The sequence below is a fragment of the Mustelus asterias genome, chromosome 9 (assembly GCF_964213995.1).
Source record: "Mustelus asterias chromosome 9, sMusAst1.hap1.1, whole genome shotgun sequence".
NCBI classification, from domain to species: domain Eukaryota; kingdom Metazoa; phylum Chordata; class Chondrichthyes; order Carcharhiniformes; family Triakidae; genus Mustelus; species Mustelus asterias.
Window position 1 is genome coordinate 25,321,101 of NC_135809.1, and position 21,651 is coordinate 25,342,751.

Sequence of the window (21,651 nt, forward strand, 5' to 3'; positions counted from 1 at the left end):
GCGGGATGGGAAAATCCTGCTGGCGTGACCGGTGGTAACATTCCAGCCACTATTTTCTTAACCAATAAGATTTAAGGCTTCAGAAACAAATAGAGGAACAGCAGAAAAGGGGATGGTGTGAACTAGAGTCAGATCAGGTAGAGAAAGAGACAGGAAAAGAAAGATTAGATTAAGAGGGAGAGAGAGAAAATGAGGCAAAGGTGGAAAATATTACTTTTTAAAAATTGTTCTAAGAACAATTTACTATCTGCAGAAATGAGACTTCAGTTGTTCCCTTTCTAAGGAGGTGGTGGCGTAGTGGTATTGTCACTACATTAGTAATCCAGAGACCCAGGTTTGAATCCCACCATGGTAGATGGTGGAATTTGAATTCATTAAAAAAAAACTGGAATTAAGAAGCCTAATAATGACCATGAAATGGTTGTCGTAAAAACCCATCTGATTCACTCACTTCCTTTAGGGAAGGAAATCTGCTGTCCTTATCTGGCCTGGCCTACATGTGACTCCAGATCCCACACATCATAGCAATGTGGCTCTTAAACTGCCCCCTCAAGGGCAATTAGGGATAGAAGCACACATCCCATGAAAAAAAGCAAGTTGAAGAGCAATTCACAAGTATAACGTCTTGCCATTAAGATAATCCTAATAATGTTAAGTAGCAGTCAGACTTCCTGAGGTGAGCTTAATTGGTAATTTGTGAGTTTAATTGGTAATTTAATTGCAAATGCAGCCATTTCTTGCAATGTGCAAGGATGTTGACAGTGAGCTAACTGCAGAGTGGCACAAATTATCCAACAGCTTGCAGTGCTTTGCAAATCACAGCTGTCTCTTCCTTGCCAGAAGTTGCTGGACGATTTACACACTAACAATGCCTTAAACTTTGTGATATTTTGCCAGCAAGTTCTGGGCCCCTTGTGTAGAGTGTCTGCAAATAGTCATTGGCACCTTGCATCTCAAAATGTAGATAGGGAAAATGGGGGCAGCTCTCCCACTGAGAGTGAGGCCTCAGAAAATGTACTCTGTTTTGTCTGTATTATGTTGACGCAGAGCATCGTGCATTGCACTGTGTAATAGTGGGAAAATACATGTATTTGATGCAGGATTCTTTTCTGGTTATTCAACGGACCATCTTTTGTTTTTGATACAGGGTTGTGGACAGAAAATGTACAATTTCTTGCGTGGCACCAAACAGTTACAAGTGTTGAGGTTTCTTGGGATTTCCATTGGAGCAACACAGCTACTGGCCATGATTCTCACTATTACATTGCTTTGGGCCTTATACTATGACAAGAAGGAACCAAGGACTGTTCAAAGGGTGGGCCAAAAAAAGCTTGGTTCCCAACACCTTGCCTGTAATTCAGTCGAGCTAACGAAGCATGTCCCAAAGAATTGTGAACTAAGACAGGCGGGTGCAACTAACAGCTTTTGCACACATTTCGAAATAGAGGAACTGTAGCTGAAGTTGAGTAAATCGGCTGGATGCTGGAGACATTGCACAACAATTCCTTATACCTCTTGCACGCAAATGTTGCCATCGAATTTCAAAAGGACTTTTGAATTCTGCATTACAGCATCATCCCAAATAACCGGCTGAGAGAGTGAGAAAGAAACTTCTCATGGAAGATAACCGGGAAAGGGTTTACTTTGATTAAGTTCTCCATTGTTGCGTTAGACAGCTCTGAGCTTCCTTGAGTGCCAGTTTCCCTTTGACCATCATTACTTATTATCAGTCATTCATTGGAGACCTTTTCATATCTTCGACTTGGCCCTTTAAATCAGGACCCCAACATCAATTGCTTTCCAGTCACCCACTGTTTTACCCACTTTGCAACAAAGGAATACAAATGGCAGCAGGAGCACTGAGCATCTTTTGTCGGTAACACTCTGATCAATGTACAAGTGCCTTAATTAAATATATTCTTTGTAGCTGCTGTTGTAGAATACTGAAGCTTTTTGTAATGGATCAGCAGCTTTGGGCTGGCAATAATCTTTGCCAGAAAAGTTTGAAAATTTTTCAGAGATATAGAATCGAACAACGTAGAAAAAACCATAGAAAATAGGTGCAGGAGGAGGCCATTCAGCCCATCGAGCCTGCACCACCATTCTATATGATCATGGTTGATCATGTACTTTCAGTATCCCTCTCCTGCTTTCTCTACATCCCTCTTAATCCCTTTAGCCACAAGGGCCACGTCCAGCTCCCTCTTGAACACTTCTAACAAACTGGCCCCAACCCTTTCTGTGGTAGAGAATTCCACAGGTTCACAATTCTCTGAATGAAGAAGTTCTTCCTGATCTCAGTCCCGAATGGCTTACCCTTATTCTTAGACTGTGACCCCTAATTCTGCACCTCCCAACATCGGGAACATTCTTCCCGCTTTTAGCTTGTCCAGTCCCATCAGGATTTTATGGCCAGAATTTTACCGGCACGCAGAACGGCATTCTCCGTTGGCCTTGGGCGAGATCTTACGAGCCTCAGGCGGGCGAGGTGGTAAAATTCTGGTATATATGTTTCTACGTGATCCCCTCTCATAGTCTTAAATTCCAGTGAGTAAAAGCCCAGTCGATCCAGTCTCTCTTCATATGTCAGTCCTGCCATTACAGGAATCAGTCTGGTGAACCTTCGCTGGACTCCCTCAATACCAAGAATGTCCTTCTTCAGACTAGGAGACCAAAACTGCACACAATACTCAAGATGTGGCCTCACCAAGGCCCTGTATAACTGCAGCAAGACATCCTTACTCCTATACTCAAATCCTCTTGCTATGAAGGCCAGCATGCCATTATCTTTCCTTATCATCTGCTGTACCTGCATGCCAACCTGTTAGCTTTAACTTGGTTACATTCTGTGTTAACTAGATATTGGTGTAATTGTTTCAAATGATGTACCGTTTTGTGTTATTTGCTGGTTTGTACAGTAATTACCTTTTTGAATAGTGGCCTTTGGAATTAGATACCTTCTAAACTTTCTGACACAACATATCACTAACCTCAATCTTTCTCCAATTAAAACTATTGATATATGTAAGGTCTGTTTACTGAATGATTACAAAAAAAACATTTATGATTACATTCTGCTATTTATGGATAAGTATGTTTCCATAATTGCATTTTAAACATTGCAAGCTATTGCATCAGAAGTTTTTTGATGTTTTATAGCAGGTGGAATTTTCCATTCCGGAGACCATATCTGGTGGTGGGTGGCAAAATTGGAGTGATTCCACTGGGCAGCCGGATGGCTGAACATGCACAATCTTCTGTTTCTCAACCCATTAATCATGCAGCCGTGAGGAGCTTGGCAAATGTTACGGCAGGACCGGCAGGAAATTGCCCGCCCACTGTTACCCCATGGGGTCAAAGGTCCTGGCACCATATTTAAATGGCAGCAATTCACCAAAGATCTTTAGGCAGCACCTTCCAAACCCATGACCACTTTCATCTGGAAGGACAAGGGCAACAGATACATGGGATCACCACCACCTGTAAGTTCCCTTCCAATTTCCTGACCTGGAAATATATCGCCATCCCTTCGCAGTCGCTGGGTCAAAATCCTGGAATTCCCTCCCTAATGGCATTGTGGGCCAACCCACATGCAGCGATTCAGGAAGGCAGCTCACCACCGCCTTCTCAAAGGCAACTAGGGATGGGCAATAAATGTTGGCCAGCCAGCGACGCCCATGTCCCATGAATGCATAAAAAAATAGCTGGACAGACATTCGTTCACTGCAGGGCAGGTGTACCAGATAACTCATACAGGATGGCTCTGAAATGGAGACAACCCTTGTCCCCAGGGGTCAGCGGATCCTCACTGGAGACTCTCTTCCAAGCCATCCAGGGAGTCCTCTTTCTGAGGGATGGGAGCAGGAGGCTTTCCCATCTGACCATGCCAGCCTGGGAGGGGTTGCTGGGGCGGTTAGAGCATGTGGAGCCCAAAAAAGGACTATCCTGCAGTACAGAAATGATTTGCTGGATACTGTCAGCGTTTGCACTATTTACTCACTGCAAACTCACCATCAATCAGTGTTGGATTGCTACTTCATGCCCAATTACCTTGTGGACTTTCTTCCATGCCTATCTCACCTGACCTTCCAATTCATGCCAGGCAAGGTCCAGGCAACACAGCTGTCCTTGAGGCCCCACTTCACAGTCCAGCTCCGTTGGAATGAAGAAGGACACACCCCCTTTCTTACAGCACTAACTGCCATAAACCAGGCGAGTTAAAGGATCCATTGAAATTGACAGGTCAGGGTGAATTTACATGTCTAAGGTAAGTGGATAGGATTTGATGGTGCGGGGGTCAGTTCGGAGATCGGGGGATCAGAAGTCTTTGGTGGGATGGAGGTCATGGGGTTTGGAGGGTGGGGATTAGAGCATTTGGAGGTTGGATGGGTCAGAGGTTGGGGGTCAAAGGTTGGGAGGATTGTCAGTTGGAGGATATTGGAGGTTGGGGGGGTGGTTTGGGTGGGACTGGATCTCAGAGGTGTGGTGGGGGTTCAGATCTTGATGGAGTTGGGGTGGTCAGACCGTAGCAGGGGTGGAGGTGATCGGGGGGGGGGGGGGGGGGGGAGGGGGGAGGGTTTGGACCCCAGGTGGGAGAGGGGGGTGGGGGGGGCAGTGGGATCTTGGTGAGTGTGGTGATCAGACCTTAGGGCAGCGACTTTCTTCCAGTTAGACACTTTACAGCCTTCTGGACTAAAGATTGAGTTCAACAACTTCAGAGCATGAACTTTCTCCTCCATCTTGATCCCCTTTTTAATCAATATTGTTGTTCCAACCCCCTCCCCCTCCAACCCAATCAACGTGGTCATCTGTCACTTGTTCTTAAGTTTTGCTTTCACAGAACGCTGACCTTTGTTCTGCTGTTAACACATTTTGCTATCTTACATTAATGCCACTATTAACATTTGAACACTACCATTAACACTCTATTTGTCTTATGCCCATGACATCTTTTTCAAATCTCTCCAGAGCTCCCACCTAAACCTAACCTTCTACCCTGCTGTACCTGCTCTACCCACTCTTATACAGTATAAAATCCATCACATAGCTCCCTCTCTTTAACTCTGAAGAAGAGTCGTACAGACTCTAACCATTAGTTCTGTTTCTCTCTCCAGTGATGCTGCCAGACGTGCTGAGTTTTTCCAGCATTTTCTGTTTTTATTTTGAATTTCCAGCATCCGCAGTATTTTGCTTTTATTCAACTGGCAAAGACAAGACAGAAATATTAAACTTGGTGGACTTCATATTCATTGGCCATCCTTACAGTATGGGATCAATAAGTAGTCTCACAACACCAGGTTAAAGTCCAACAGGTTGATTTGGTAGCACAAGCTTTCGGAGCATTGCTCCTTCATCAGGTAAGTGCAGAATTTGTTTCACAAACAGGGCACATATAGACACAAACTCAATTACAAGATAATGGTTGGAATGCAAGTCTTAACAGGTAATCAAGTCTTTACAGGTGCAGCCAATGCGAGACAATGTGGAGAGAGGGTTAAGCACAGGTTAAAGAGGTGTGAATTGTCTCAAGCCAGGACAGTTAGTGAGATTTTGCAAGCCCAGGCAGGTCGTGCGGGTTGCAGATAGTATGACATGAACCCAATATGGGAACAATGGCGGATAAAAGGGTGAACTAAGAATCAGTGGTTGTAAGAGTTAGTAGGAATGGAGCAAAGAAAACTGAACAGCTTCAGGACTTTTCCATTAAAATTACACCCCCTGCTACAAAACACATTGGATAATAAATACATACATTGAGTTTTAAAGATTGCTGGATTTGTAACAAGACAACATATTAGACTCATGTTTTGTTGAAATGGGATGGAAGAAAAATCAAAAGAGCGGTGGTTACAAATGGGGATACAGAGCTGGAGAAGACTGTAAGCATCAACAGATATAAAACCATGAAGAAATTTGAAGATAAGGCCGATGATTCTCAAATCAATTTCACTGGGGTGCCGGGACCCAGTGAAGTTTCATCAGTTCAGGGATATGTGGGACCTTGTGAAGGATTGGACGCAGGTCACAGAGTTCTTGAAGAGTTGGAGTTTGCGTCAGGTACAGTTTGGATCATAAGAGAAATCAAGTCTTCCGGTGATCATGACACGAATAAGCATTAATTGTCCACCATCATTCACGGCTGGATGTGAAAGGATTGCAGAGCTTAGATCTGATCCATTGTTTAGTTCTATCATTTGCTGTTTATGCTGTTTGGTGTGCGAGTTGTCCTGTGTTGTTGCACACGGTTGACACATTTTTTAGGAATGCCTGGTGTTGCTCTTTGCATGCCCTCCTGCACTCTTCATTGAACAAGGGTGGATTCCTTGGCTTGGTAGTAATGGTAGAGTGGGGGGATGTACTGGGCCATGAGATTACAGATTGTTGTTGAGTATAATCTGCTGCTGCTGCTGATGGCCAACAGTGCCTCATGGATGCTAGAGTATTGAGTTGCTAGATCTGTTTGAAATCTATCCCATTTAGCACAGTGGTAGCGCCACACTATACAATAGAGGGTATTCTCAATGTGAAGATGGAACTTTGTCTCCACAATTTCTGTGGGTGGTCACTCCTACTAATATTGTAATAGATAAATCTGCGGCAGGCAGATTGGTGAGCATGAGGTCAAGTACTTTTTTCCTCTTGTTGGTTGCCTCACTACCTGCCACAGACCCAGTCTAACCATATGTCCTTTAGGAGTCAGCCAGCTTGGTCTGTAGTGGTACAACCGAGCCACTACTTAAATTTGCCGTCATATGTGACTTGCTTATCCTCTGCCAATTTAGGTACTCATTTTATTTAGCTCTTGGGAACTTAATCAACAGCAGCTAGGGGGCATTGATTTTGGTTTTGTTTCAGTGACCTCAACTAATAATGTAACAAACGTTTGCGTGTTTGTCAGAGGCTTTGGAATATTCTAGGTACATTTTGAGTGGTGTGAATTAATGATGGCTGCTTACTTATAATTATTTAATTATTACACCAAGTACGCTATGGTTGAATTCTTGTCAAAGTGCAACAGCTGCACCTTTCAGTCAGGCTTAAAGGAAGTGCATTTTGACTGTAGCACAAGAAACAACACACTTTCTGATTGTGTCCTTGAAATGCATTGGGTCAGGGAGAGCAAATATAGATGATTTGCCACAATTATTAAACACTGTGTGATGTCACTGAGTGATAAAGTTGGCATCTAGAACTTACGATGGTTTGAGATCTGTACAGTCTTTCCAAGTAATATTTGAAAAATAATGGGCTGTGTTTTTTTACTTTTAAAGTTAACAATAAATTGGCCTACTTGTCAACCTTAACAGCAAAAATGAAAACAAAAACTTGTCAGCTAAAGAATATAATCTCTTCTAGTTGTGAGCTTAGGAAAGAAGATGACCAAGGGGAATTTTGAGTAAAGAGCAGACATGACGTCTGATTAATATATTTCCATTACATATTGTGGTGAACCATTGTTGGTTCCCACTAGGTAGTGCTGAGCCATGGTCTGGCCAGTACTATGAGTCTGTATATATGTTACTGTTGGGGTTAGGGTTGGGCTGTTCTACCTGTTAATATAGTTGTTATGGTACATCCCAGTCGGCTCCGCCTCCTGGGAGAGGTATAAAGGTCACTGCTCTGCCTGGTGACCCTTTAGTCTGGGATCGTGTACTGTATATGGTAGCTCTGTTATTGTTGGCAATAAAAGCCTTTATTTCCCGAGTACATCACGCCTCTCGTGTGTTATATCGCGCATCACATATATATATATATATATGCATTGGTAGTTTGAAAACCTAAAAACTAACCTTTACTTAATCTAATACTGAAAAAATATGAAGCTAATGTGTTTGGATAGCAGATGTCACTATGAAGTGGGAACAGCTAACATCTCTTCCTTGGATTACTTTATGACTTCTCTATTGTCTTTCTCTACGACTGTGTCTTGTTCCTCTTTTCTAACCCCAGTTTTGTTCCTGGGCCATATATTATATTCATGAGGTCAACCAACTCTCGCAAGACCTTCCATTGACTTTGCTCTTTTTGATTGCCAGAAATTCCCATATTGGGGCGGCACAGTGGCAGCACAGTGGTTAGCACTGCTGCCTCACAGTGCCAGGGACCCGGATTTGATTCTGGCCTCGGGTGACTGTCTATCTGTCTATGTTTGCATGTTCTCCCCATGCCTGCGTGGGTTTTCTCCATGTGCTCTGGTTTCCTCCCACAGTTCAACGATGTGCAGGTTAGGTAGATTTGCCATGCTAAATTTCCCCTTAGTGTCCAAAGATATATAGGTTAGATGGATTAGCCGTGGTAAATGTGTGGGTTTATGGGGATAGGGCAGTGGAGAGGGCCTGGGTAAGATACTCTGTCAGAGAGTCAGTGCAGATTCGATGGGCTGAATGGGTCTTCTTCTGCACTGTAGTGATTCTATTCTATTCTATTCTATTCTATGATTCCGAGGTCTAATGACTTTCCCTTTATGATGAAAATGCGAATCAAACCTTTTGGAATTCTAAATATAAGGTTTAGGTTATTTCAATTTGATGAACTCAGCCGAACCATACAAATCTGAGTGAAAACTTAATTGGGCATTAGGCTATTGCCAGGCTTGGTGATTACTGCACACGCTAAGGAAAAAAAAGATTATTTGCAAAATTGCTGTACATTCTCTGGATATGGGCATCAGCAGCAAGTCTGCCATCGGTCATTCATTGCTTATTGTCCTGCGAAAGTACGAAAAAATCTCCTTCTTGAGGAGTTTGTGTGGTGAAGCTGCTCCCCTGAGGCTCCTGGGTAGGAAGTACAAGATTTTGACATTGATAATATATGTCCACCAGGTTAGTGCAAGATGGAGGTGATGACGATGGTTCTCCCATACTGTGGCAAAAATGGGATCAACAGACTGGGGGCGCAGAAGCAGGTGGTTGGTGTGGCAAACTGAAGAATTGACTGACTTGAATGGGACTGAGCTGGGAACTGTGTAATATCAACATACCTGCATCCAGGTTGGGAACCACAGCTTTGCAGGATGAGCCTGGAAGGTGGAAGAGAGCCCTTGGACCAAATTTGGTAGTTTTCTTCCAAAGTTATGTTAGTTGACCACAAAATGATTGTACAGAGTCAGAATGGCTCTGGTTCAATAGGTGATGTGCGCGACTTCTTTGGCTAGCAAATGAGGTGCTTTTCAATTGGACTGTTTTGTCTTGGAAGGTCTTAATCTCGAGTGTGGCTGCAGGTTCATCCATCCAGGCAAGTGGATCCATCACATTCCCACTTTGTAGATGTGCCCTGGATGTCGTCCAGAAATTGCTACATGCTGGAACTGAATTCTTAATTATGTGAGAAATTGCTCCTAGATTTTTGCATTGGACAATTATCAGTGAACAGCTGCACTTCTCACCTTATGATGAAGTAAGGTCACTGCTGAGGCAGCTGAAGGTGGTAAGGTTTAGGACATCCTTCTGAGTATTTTTTAGCTAATTCTTTAACAAAAATTTGCAATTCAACATTCCTCATTTCCAATGGGTAATGCTCTTACATAATAATTAGTTTTAATATCTAAATAATTTAGAAAATTTTACATTGGCACATCACAGTTCCAAGCCAGAGGCGTAAGTCTCAAAGACCCAATTAAAAAAGAAGTAAATATTTCTGTGTACCATTAGAACATTTTAGATCCTATCATGTTCTTCAGATAATTTTGTTTATTCAACTCAGATGGATGCTGTTTCTTGGTCATTCCAGTTTCTGAGTATTTTGCCAAAATATATTTATAACATTTTGTAAAGCGTCAATGAAAACTAATTGAATGCCGGGATAAAAAATAATCACAGAAGTATTGAAATGACAAAATTGTATCGATAAAGCAAACCCAATAATTTCAATAATATCAAGAAAGGGAGATAAAAAGTTAGGATGAGGTGTCAAGTGTTAGAATGTTGGAATGAAATGAAAAGTAAAAAATTGGATAAAAAAGAAACTGATAGGGATTTAGCAATACCGAGGATTTATGAGATGCAGATTAGCCTAGTAGCAGAGTGAAACTGATACTTTGTTAAGCAAAATGTAAACTAGCAGCATAGGGACCTTGATCATAGCCGAGCCCTGTTGCAAAAGCAGAGCTCTCTCACAGAATCAAGCTGTTGTGCAGAAAATAAAGCATCAGAAGTTCTAATTTAAATTAGAAGAAAGGTCCCTACAGAAAGCTATAGATCTTGTCTGGTAAATATTTGCTGGATTTGGCTCATAGTGTTAAAACCTATGGGATGTTGTTTTGGGGAAGATGTATTTTCAAGAGTTCAGGAAGATGGATAGATTTAGGGGTGGGGGGGTGGTAAGTTAAGCATATTGTCTGGGTAACCATTATTGTAATTAATTGTAAATATTGTTCTTTACTGTTGCATTTCTAGCTTGTTTTAAAGTTTAATAACTGTCTTGACATTTGAATAATTTACAACAAAACCGATTCCTTTCCTCACTGGGTTTCATCTATTTTCTTACATTTCTTTTTCCAAATCACAAAAAATAAGTAGTTTAGAAATAACGTTCCAAGTCTCCTTTCTGAGATTTGGGATGCCCTTGCATTGAACATCAGCAGGATTCATAACATAAGAAAAAGACATCTTTGTTGAAACGAGTGGTACATATTTGGAATAATCTACCAAGGAGGGTAATAAAGGTAAAAAACATTGAGGTTACTCAAAATATAATTGGATGTTGGAGGAGTTTGTTTACTGGAAAATGAGGTTTGATGGGTCAAAAGATTTTTTTAATGGTCTTGGGTGGTATTGCATAAATGATATTGTGTTAATAAATCTTCCTGAACCAACAGGCATCTACATCCAGTTCATTGAGGACAGTTTTCTTTTTAAAAAAGGATTTACTTAACAAATTTTACTTCCCTTCAACCACTGTTATCTTGTAAGGTACAGCTCCATTGATGTTGGGAACTATTTATAACCCACAAATACACCATCTTTCCTTGTGATTCAAATACAGTAAATATAAGCAAGTTAATTGATAGTGGGCTTAACTGCTGTGTCTTCATCTGATTTTCTTTTATCCGTTGGTGAGACATGGGTGTTGTTGGCTGGCCAGCATTTATTGCCCATTCCTAGTTACCCGAGGTCAGTTGAGGGTCAATCAACTCTGGAGTGGCTCTGGAGTCACATGTAGGTCAGACCGGGTAAGGATGGCAGATTTCCTTCCCTAAAGGACATTAGTGAATCAGATGGGTTTTTCCAGCAATCGACAATGGTTTCATGGTCATCAGTAGATTCTTAATTGCAGATATTTTTAATTGAATTCAAATTCCACCAGCTACTGTGGCGGGATTTGAACCATGCTGTCCAGCACATTAACTGAATTTTTGGATTAATAGTCTGGCGATAATACCACTCGGCCATCACCTCCCCATTGCCTATCCACTCATCCATTTTTACTAGGAATATCGAACAACAGTCAGGAGAATGATCTGTGTTGATTTTTCCCTTCCTTATCCCAGATGCTGAAGCCAGTTATAAGTGAGATGCCACCTGCTGGGTTGGGCTAGACTAACTCAGCACAGATCTAGAATCAAACTGGAACTTTCCTGATCTTTAGCATTCAGCTAATATTGCCCTAATCACCTAAGCCAAAGAGTATATATATTAATCATTATTAAATTTGAGGCTTTTGGAACTAATGAAAAGAATGAGGTCAGAGTGGTGGATGATTAGGACTATAGTGCGGGATAGGGTATGGACAGTAGAGTTTTGCAGATGATCTAATGTATGTGGGAATTGATGGTATTTGTGATAAAGAGGGTCAGAGATTCAGCCGATGTTGTAAAGTCTGTTTCAACTGGAGATCATATGAACATAGGTGCAAGAGTAGGCCATTCAGCACCTCAAGCCTGCTGCACCATTCAACCAGATCAAGGCTGATTCTCTGGGCCCGATTTTACCATTTTCATTCCAAGTGCTGAATCTGGGCGTAATGCAGATCCGACTTAGAAATCTGCTTTTGGGCACCCCCATACGCACTCAGCCATCTCCAGTCCCATTCGTGCTGTGGGCGGGGCTTAGCACGGCCGAAACGATCGGCGCTCTGAACTGCGCATGCGCAGTTGGAAACAAATTTGAAAAAGTGCGCCCGTGTCAGATCGTTCTCGGGCCGCAGAAAGCGGAGAAAGCGGCCAGGAAGCGACAAGCGGGAGCAATGGCTCCCACAGACATTGCCCCACCCCCACACACATCACTGTCCCCCTTATCCACCCACCCCACTACCCACACACATCGCTGTCCCCCTTTTCCACTCCCCCCATACATCACTGACCCCCTTATCCACCCCCCCACTACCCACACACATCACTGTCCCCCTTATCCACCCCCCCATTACCCACAGACATCACGGTCCCCCTTATCAACCCCCCCCCCCCCACTACCCACACACATCACTGTCCCCCTTATTGACAACCCAATACCCACACACATCACTGTCCCCCTTATCCACCCCACCCCACTACTCACACATCACTGTCCCCCTTACCCACCCCCCCACTACCCACAGACATCACTGTCCCCCTTATCCACCCCCCCCCACTACCCACACACATCACTGACCCCCTTATCCACTCCCCCACTACCCAGACCGATCGCCACCCCTGCCCACTAATCGCCTGCAGAGTGGCAGTGGACCCCCAGCCCCCCCCGTGCCCCCACCAGAGATCCATCTGCCCCTCCCACCAGAGATCCATCATCCCCCCCGCCAGAGATCCATCTGCCCCCCCCCCGCCAGAGATCCATCCGCACCCCCCCCCCGCGCCTGAGATACATCTTACCCGTCTCCCTCCTCCCCCCCACACCCCCCGACAACGATTTGGCCTCACTCACCCCCCCCAGAGAATGGTCTGGCCTCACTCACCACCCCCCCAACAGAGGAACATCTGACCTGCCTCCTCCTCCCTCCCCACCAGACAACGATCAGCCCTCCCCCTCCCCCCCCACCCAAGATACATCTGGCCCGCCTTCTCCTCCCTCCCCCCCCCCCCCCAGACAACGATCTGGCCTCACTCCCCTCCCACCCCCCAACCAGAGAATGATCAGGCCCACCTCCCCCCCCCCACCACCGATCTGAGTCAGGGAGCCGTTGGAAGCTCAGAACGCGCTCTTCAGCAGCTGGAGCGCCCGATTCAGATTTTTATTTCACAGATCCATTATGTCGCGGTTCCGGACTGGCAAACGCGGTGGTAAAGGGGGAAATGCTGATAAAGTTGGGCGGGCAGTTCATTAATTCAATTTAAATGTATGCAAATGCATTTAAATCGCCGTTGCGCCCGTTTTGGGCGTGAATCGAATCGCCGCCATTCCCGGGTTTCGGTAAAGTGGCAATCTGCGTGGACGCGGGTGCGGATCGCGTTAATGGCCTCTCACCCGACTTTACCACGTTTTCGCGCCCATTTTCGGGCGCGACGCAATGGTAAAATCGGGCCCTCTATCTCAACACCATTTTCCTGCACTACCCCATATCCTTTGATACCCTTAATATCTAGACATTTATCAATCTCTGTCCTGAACGTACTCAATGGCTGAGCCTCCACAGCTCTCTGGGGCACAAAATTCCAAAGACCCTCTGAGTGAAGAAATTCCTCCTTATAAGTGGCCTATTTTGAGAGTGTGTTCCTTCGTTCAGGACAGCCTCCAGACAGGGAAAACATCTATCCTGCCGATCCCTGCAGAATTTTGTTTGCTTCAATGAGGTCATCTCTCATTCTTCTAAACTCTACAGAATACAGGCCCAGTCTCCTCAATCTCTCTTCATGGGACAATCCTGCCATCCCAGGGATCAGTCTGGTGAATATCCATTTCATTTCCTTAATGGCAAGTACATCCCTCCTTAGGAGACCAAGGGACGAATTTTCCCATCCTGCCCGCCACGGGAATCGGAGCGGGTGAGGGACGGACCATGGAAAGGTCCATTGACCTCGGGTGGGATTTTCTGGTTTCGAGGCAAGCATGGCCGGAAAATCCCACCGTAAAACTGCACAATACTCCAGGTGCCACCTCACCAAGGCTCTACACAATTGTAGCAAGACTTTTTTACTCCTGAACTCATGCAATAAGGGCCAAAATAATGTTGCCAAGGAGGTGATTGGAATTGGTGGTGAGAGTACAGTGTTAGTGGCAAGGACCAAAAGTGATAACTGTGGTTATCTCAGTTTATAACTGGAGGAAAGTGGACCTCTTCCAAGATTGGGCACCAGACAAGTCTAGCAGCAGAGTGACAATGACGGAGGGTTGGTTGAGAGAGATAAGGCTGACTGTCTTCAGTGTACTCAAGATATTGCCTATTAATATTACATATGATCAGATTTTACGCTGTTTTAGAATGTAACTATGGTAGACCTTACAAATAAATTACCGTACACTGCACGATACTTCAAACATGGCTGACAGCATTATTACGATAACAGAAAACACACATGCCCAAAATTAAAACATTTTAATCTCAACTTGTGTACATGGGAATCATTTTCTTTATCACGTGTCTCCAGTGTGCCTTTGTTTTTAAAAATTATGTAAAATGCACAATTTTTGATCCCTCATTCTAATGAATTCTTGCATTTTAACAGCACATCTTTCTGTGTATATTTTACAGGTGAAGATACTCAGTTCAAACATTCTCTGTATCTCTTATGTCTATTAAATACATTCTGTTTTCCAGTCGCACATTTTGTCTGCAAAAATACTTCATTGTTATCTCACATTATTCTTCCATTATTTGCCTTGAACAATTTACCGATGGATAATCTTACATACTTCATCTTTCCGTAGTTAAAAACATGAATGCTGTTGATTTATCAAGCATTACGTCTGGTTACAGTACCAATGCTTCCAACTGAAGGATGCAGACATTTTGATGTTTAGTTGTCTCGCACAAGAGGTGGCCAATTATGCTGCTTCACTAAAGTAGAACTTATGAAAGCTGTTCAGATCCAAAAAAACAATGAAATCATATGATGCACTACAAAATTACAACTACAGCACAGAGCATTGCATACCGCAACAGTCATTTTACAACGGGGGGACAGTAAATCTGACAGAGATTTCTGAGTCACTCTTAACAACATCTTAAGGACACTATATAAAAAAAAGTTCAGAGAGGAAACCTTTGCATAAGTAATACTTTAAGTGTAGGTGACAAAGTTCCAGATGCAGCTTCTGCTATCCTTTCCTGTAAGAGTGTTAAGCGAATACTTTTATATTTGCGACCGGATAGATATTCAATTTGATCTTTAAAGAAGTATTATAGAATCATACAGTGCAGAAGAGGCCCTTTGGCCCATCGAGTCTGCACCAATATTGCTGTATTACTTTGCAGTGCTTCAGCCAGAGACCAATCTATGAAAACGTTGAACGAAAAAAACGCCATACATTTTTTTATTTTTTTTCTTTCCAAGCAACCTACCCCATTTAACAGCACGTCAACAATGTTCACATTTGTAAACTAGATATATTAGTCTAAATACAACAGCATTACAAAAAGAAAAAAAAATGTTGTGGAAAGTCGCTGTCTTGTCACAGAAATATCAATCATGCAAACTTGAAGACTCTGTCCTTCTAACCTCTGTTTGAAGCACTGTGTCACTTAGTTAGTTGTGGAGATGGGGCCGGGGATTGATAAACAGGTTAACTCTGCTGAAACATGTTCTGCCTACCGAGCATTGTCCAAAGAGTGAAGATTATGGTTCTCCTTCCTTTGAGCTGTGGCTGAGAATAAAGGCCCTTACTTCATAATACCATCCAGTGTAAGTTTAAGGAAAAATGGTTTAACCAAAATTGCCACACCTAAAATCCCCATTTTTTTTTTAAAAAAGGAATTAATACTGCAAATCAGTACATCTGAAGATACTGACTCAAAAATATACATATATTTATAGGAGGAAGAACAGCTTCCACAGCTACGAATGAAAGGAGTACATAGCCTGCTGAATACCATCCACTAAATCCCATATAAATCTGGGAGACCATGCAGAAAGAACAATCTGTTAGTCTTGCTACAGCTGCAATGAAGAAGGATAAAATCTGTAATGCACATCAACTGCCGTCCACTCATTCAAGTGCTTGCCTGAAAATTGTTCACACCCATTATAAGCATTATAGTACAAGCTTGTACAGGAGAAAAAAAGTCTGGATAAAAATTTGTATTCTGCTCTGTCTAGCTGTGTCAGCCTCAGTACAGGATTGTTTAATCTGAGGGTCGCTATTCCTAAGGTTTTACAGTCGTGTAAGTGGTTAATACAAACCACCACTCATCACCGCAGTCGGCTTTTACATCAGGCGTTAACTAAACAGTCTGTTAGTAACTAATGACCAACTGTACATAGTCCTCCGGTAAGAAACAGGCCCTGATTTTGACGAAATGTACGTGCTCACTGCGCATTGAAAAACAAAGAATGTTATGTATTGCCTCGAGGAAAATTTAACATGCAATTTTGTGGTCTTTGTTTAATTTAAAATATGTCAAGTCTCCAACGCAGTATTTACACTTGCCTCCAACTTAAACAAGTTCATTTTATTTTTGCTGAATTCATTGTTGCTGCAAAGAAGAAAATGTCACTGGTCGTTTTCGAATAGTTCTCGTGTTTTTTATTCTTTCACCTCATGCACACTTTCCCAGTTCACGTGTACCTTTATAATAAAACAAGCCTTTTGGGGCAGGAAATGTAGCAGAAGTGGAAATGTCTCATTGTGCTCAACTGCAAGGTAATCACTGCAGGAATTTTGCAAGCTTAATGATAACCTCCTTTTGCTCATCTCACTGTCAATGTTACTTTGATGTCAAGCTTCACTGGTAAATATCTTCAGTGCGAAAATCACTGTTGTCATGAACTTCACAATGCAAAACTATCAGGGAAAACACTGATTGATGCTCTCCTCTTGCTCTCCAGTCTGTGATGTTCTTTTCTATTTCTTCAATAGCAGGAACATAACACAGGTGGGCAGATGACTTTCCAGGCTCACGTTTGACTTGGTAAGAGTTTTACAGCGCTGACACTTTTACAATGTTGCTGTCTGCTTGGTCCGGAGAGTTGGATCTGTCATCTCCTTCGGGTGTTGTGGCAGGAGGGCTGGGCATGCTTATTACCGCTGTGGTTATATATGATTGCTCACAATTTAGTTTGACACTTTCCTCTACGTTTGCGTTCAAACTGGATCGGCTGTGAAGAAGGGTAAATTGAAATCAGATTAACGAAGCCCTTCATTTTAGATTAACTATAATAAATAGACTAGGTTAAGGTAATTATTAAGCGCCTTATATATAGCGAGAATTCACAATGTGCCTGGAACAATATATGCAAAGGTATTATAAACTGTATAAACACAAAAAAGGTCGTGAATGTAGCCCAATCCATCACCCAAACCAGCCTCCCATCCATTGACTCTGTCTACACTTCCCGCTGCCTCGGCAAAGCAGCCAGCATAATTAAGGACCCCACCCACCTCGGACATTCTCTCTTCCACCTTCTTCAGTCGGGAAAAAAATACAAAAGTCTGAGGTCACGTGCCAACCGACTCAAGAACAGCTTCTTCCCTGCTGCTGTCAGACTTTTGAATGGACCTTCCTCGCATTAAGTTGATCTTTCTCTACACCCTAACTATGACTGTAACACTACATTCTGTACTCTCTCGTTTCCTTCTCTATGAATGGTATGCTTTGCCTGCATAGCACGCAAGAAATAATATTTTTCACTGCATGTTAATACATGTGACAATAATAAATCAAATCAAATCAAAGTATTATGAAATTAAACTGCATTCTTAACATGTTTTGTGAACCTTGGCCAATGGCGATCTAACTGCTCAGCATGATGGGAAACACAGTGGCAGACAGACCAAATTCTTTTAATACAATGGAGTATAGAAAAGCAGTTTTTCTTATCAGCATTGGGATATGCAGGAGCAAGTTTAATTAGTGGTTTGGAATGTATGGGAGTGCATTTGCTCCTGGGTAGCGAGGCTGGTGCAGTCTCTCAAGCTGATAAGAGAGGCCAGATTTGGGCAAAAGAATGACTCTTTTCGCCAATTAAAATCCACAGATGTTAGCTATGCCTCCAATTTAACGGATGTACATGTATTAGGTTTCCTAGTAACGAGGGAAGGGCCTTTAGGTGCCATGAACTAATGAGCTCCTACTCCTGTTGACAGGTGGAACGATATTGGCTAAGGTAATACTGCATAATATTGTAATTGGACCCCCCAGTTTGGGTGACAGGCTGGCTGGGATATTGAAGTGTTCAGAACAGTATATCAATTCTATGTCTGTAATGTTAAGGCAGAGATGATAGATGGTGCTCATCGGCTATTCTCTCTCCTGATGCATGCATTAGCAAATAAACTTCCTTTTCATTCTTTAACTACATGCTGTCTTCTGTGGTCTGTGCATTGGTTGAGTGAGATCGACTGAGTACAAGACTCCCCAGTGGGACACCTCAGAAAATTCCTCTTACAGGCTGGAAGAATAAACACTCATTGTTACAGTCGGTAAGTTACTGGCAAAGCAGGGACCACCATAAGGTGAGCTGTTTAAATAGTGTTCCACAAAAATATTGAAAGCAATTGTTATAAGGTCAGTTTTTGCAGCAAAGTGATCATTAAAATAGATGATACTTTGGTTCACTAAATCCTCAAATTTTTGTTTCGTTGTTAAAAAAGATTTGCAAAAGAAATAGTTAAATTGATTCACATAATTTATTTTAAAAGGCCTCACCATCAAGGATACTGCACTTTTAAAAAGGTCAAAATCAAAGTGTATTCTCCAATTATCATAACTGTAACCTTTTCTTTCAGGTAAGTGACTCTTGAAGCTTGAATTGAGTCAAATGAATTCAAAGAAATCAAAAGATGAAAAGATACTTAGGGATAGTTCCACTAAAGAAATGATGGGGTAGATTTTGATCTGGGTCTGTTTTTGGAGCAGGGCATGCCTGAACCAACGGGAATGGCACAGTGGTTAGCACTGCTGCCTCTCAGCGCCAGGGACCCGGGTTCAATTCCGGCCTCGGGTCACTGTCTGAGTGAAGTTTGCAGGTTCTCCCCGTGTCTGCGTGGGTTTCCTCCGGGTGCTCTCATTTCCACCCACATCCAAAGAGGTGCAGGTTGGGTGGATTGGCCATGATAGATTGCCCCTTAGTGAGCCAGGATCTATAGGCTAGGGGGATTACTGGGATTACAGGGATAGGGTCTGGATAGGATGCTCTGTCAAAGTGCCGGTGCGGACTCAATGAGCCCAAGGGCCTCTTTCTGCACCGTAGGGATTCTATTCTATTCTCTGAATATCTACAAATTTGGGGCGAGCTAATGATATCTGTCGCTCCTCCATGGCCAACTTGCTCCAAGATACTAAAAGCAACTTTGTCCCACCTGCCTCTCCAACAACGATTCTGGGGTGGGGTGAGGGGTAGGGCAACTGGGCAGGGAGAGAAAGAATGATGGAACTGCGGGGTCAGGGTAAGCACTACTCCTCCCCCTGCCTCCACAGAAAGGTTTATATAAAATGAACCAAGTTGGTGGGGGCATCACTGAAAAACTCAGAGCAGGGAAGACTGTGAAACCTGCTCTGCTCATTGGGAACAGATTTTACATAGAGGCCCTGCAACATTAATGTCCCTCAGTATGAAACCTATTCTAACTGAAACTTACAGAATACTGAAAGGCCTGGATAGAGTGGATGTGGGAAAGATGCTTTCATTAGTAGGAGAGACTAGGATCTAAGGGACACAGCCTCAGAATAAAGGGACGACCCTTTAGAACTGAGATGAGGAGGGATTTCTTCAGCCAGAGGGTGGTGAATCTGTGGAATTCATTGCCACAGAAGGCTGCGGAGGCCAAGTCATTGAGTATTTAAGACAGAGACAAATAGGTTCTTGATTGATAAGGGGATCAAAGGTTACGGGAAAAAGGAGGGAGAATGGGATTGAGGAACTTATCAGCCATGATTGAATGACAGGACAGACTCGATGGGCCGAATAGCCTAATTCTGCTCCTATATCTTATAGTCTTGTGGCCTATTTTGGCAGGCTTCCACACACTGGCTTGAACCGTACCAATTCTCAGACTCTGATATTCCTCATTATAGCACCTGGGAAATGCCTGGAGAATTTCAAGGCTGGCCAAAGACTTGGGCCTCTGTCTACAACTGGTGTGTTTTTCGGGCAAACATTATAATAAGGTAAAGGAAGATATTGGCCCTCCTGCCAATGTAGCAAAAAGTATGGCATTCACCTGAGAGACACTGAACTGGCTTTGGGCCTTGGGCGTGGGCTCACTGAGTGTTTATAGGACCCAGGTTCCAAGACTGAGGAGGGCATCTTTTGTCGCCTTTCTGCAGATGTTCAGGCAGCAACCCAAAGGGTCCAATGCTGATGACTATTCCACTTCTGCAGGCCTAAGCTTCGAGCTGCATCTGCGCTCTGGCACAGTTTCCCACGACTAGGCCAAAGGTGGGCCCACACCAAATCGGTTTGTAAACTCTCACAGCATTTCAAATAAAGCATCAGAGTCCTGAGTCACAAGAGTAAACACAGTAAGAAGTCTCACAACAGACTGTGTTTACCCCAATCCAACGCCGGCATCTCCATGTCACAAGAGTAACACTGACGCTATTTTAACTTGCAAAGTTTTGAAAAATAATGTCCCCAATCTTCCAATCAGAAGTGGATTCGCTGCATTTGGCACTGATTAGACAGAAAACTACCCACTTACCTGAATGCACTTAACAAGACCAGACTTCCGATCCACGATGTGGAGGAACTCCCTCAGTGCAGAAAACATGCACCTTTTTACGGTACCAGCTGCCGTAAAGTAGGTTTAAGGCCAGATTTCTGTCCCTGAGTTGGGTTTACAGAGTCGGGAGATTTCCTGGCTCGGTGCACAAGAACTTTAGAAATGGCTGCCCACATGCGGGTCGGATTTTCAGTCGGTGGGGACAGGGGGAGGGGGAGGTGGTCTGAAATACGAGCTGGGACGGGCAACCCCTGAATGAGTGCATAGGCTGCCAGATGCTGAAGTTGGCCTGGTGCATGGCTGCCTCTGTGCTCCAGCCCTCACCCCTCCCTCGTACCCCAACCCCTCCACACACCCACACTCCATATGCTTCATCTATTCCAACCTGTGCTAAGCCATGCTCCCACCCATACCTCATAGCCCATCACAATTCCTATGACAACTTAATGTATTCTACCCAGCCCCATATCCCCTATGATAACTTAGTGCCAACTCATGCCAATCCATCCTCCCTACCCACCACCCTTTGCCCTTAACCCTTTCATGCCAAGTCACCTATTATTCTTGGGCAGTTTATCGATGATTTTGATACTTCCTAGACAGCTTTGGACAGTTCTTTAACAGTTCCTTGACAACTGGACAGTTCCTTGACAGCTGAACAGCTCTCTAACAGTTCCTTGACAGCTGAACAGCTCTCTAACAGTTCATTGACAGCTGGACAGCTCTTTAACAGTTCCTCAGAAATTGGACAACTCTTTAACAGTACCTTGACAGCTGGGCAGTCCCTTGCTAGCTTGACAGTTCCAATGGGCTAAATCTTAGCAAAAATTGGCAGTGTGTTGTTTCTAGAGAGAAAATCAAGGGGGTGTGTTTCACTTTGGAGGGGGCAGGGGGGCAGGTC

At 43.4% G+C, this 21,651-nt stretch overlaps 2 protein-coding genes across 8 annotated transcripts in view; one reads left to right on the forward strand and one right to left on the reverse strand.

Moving 5' to 3' along the window:
- Window positions 1–3,042, forward strand: part of tspan12 (tetraspanin 12) — a 47,528-nt gene extending 44,486 nt beyond the window's left edge. For 5 of the 6 annotated variants that reach the window (XM_078219842.1, XM_078219844.1, XM_078219845.1 and 2 more), the window contains exon 9: window positions 1,148–3,042. In XM_078219842.1, the coding sequence (XP_078075968.1) occupies window positions 1,148–1,456 (309 nt within the window). In that variant the 3' untranslated portion in view covers window positions 1,457–3,042. The remainder of the gene's footprint in view (window positions 1–1,147) is intronic. The other variant, XM_078219846.1, reaches the window with a different exon arrangement.
- A 13,965-nt stretch (window positions 3,043–17,007) lies between these two features.
- The window catches only part of kcnd2 (potassium voltage-gated channel, Shal-related subfamily, member 2), a 479,767-nt gene continuing 475,123 nt past the window's right edge, over window positions 17,008–21,651 (reverse strand). For both annotated transcript variants that reach the window (XM_078219836.1, XM_078219834.1), the window contains one exon: window positions 17,008–17,185. In XM_078219836.1, the coding sequence (XP_078075962.1) occupies window positions 17,008–17,185 (178 nt within the window). The remainder of the gene's footprint in view (window positions 17,186–21,651) is intronic.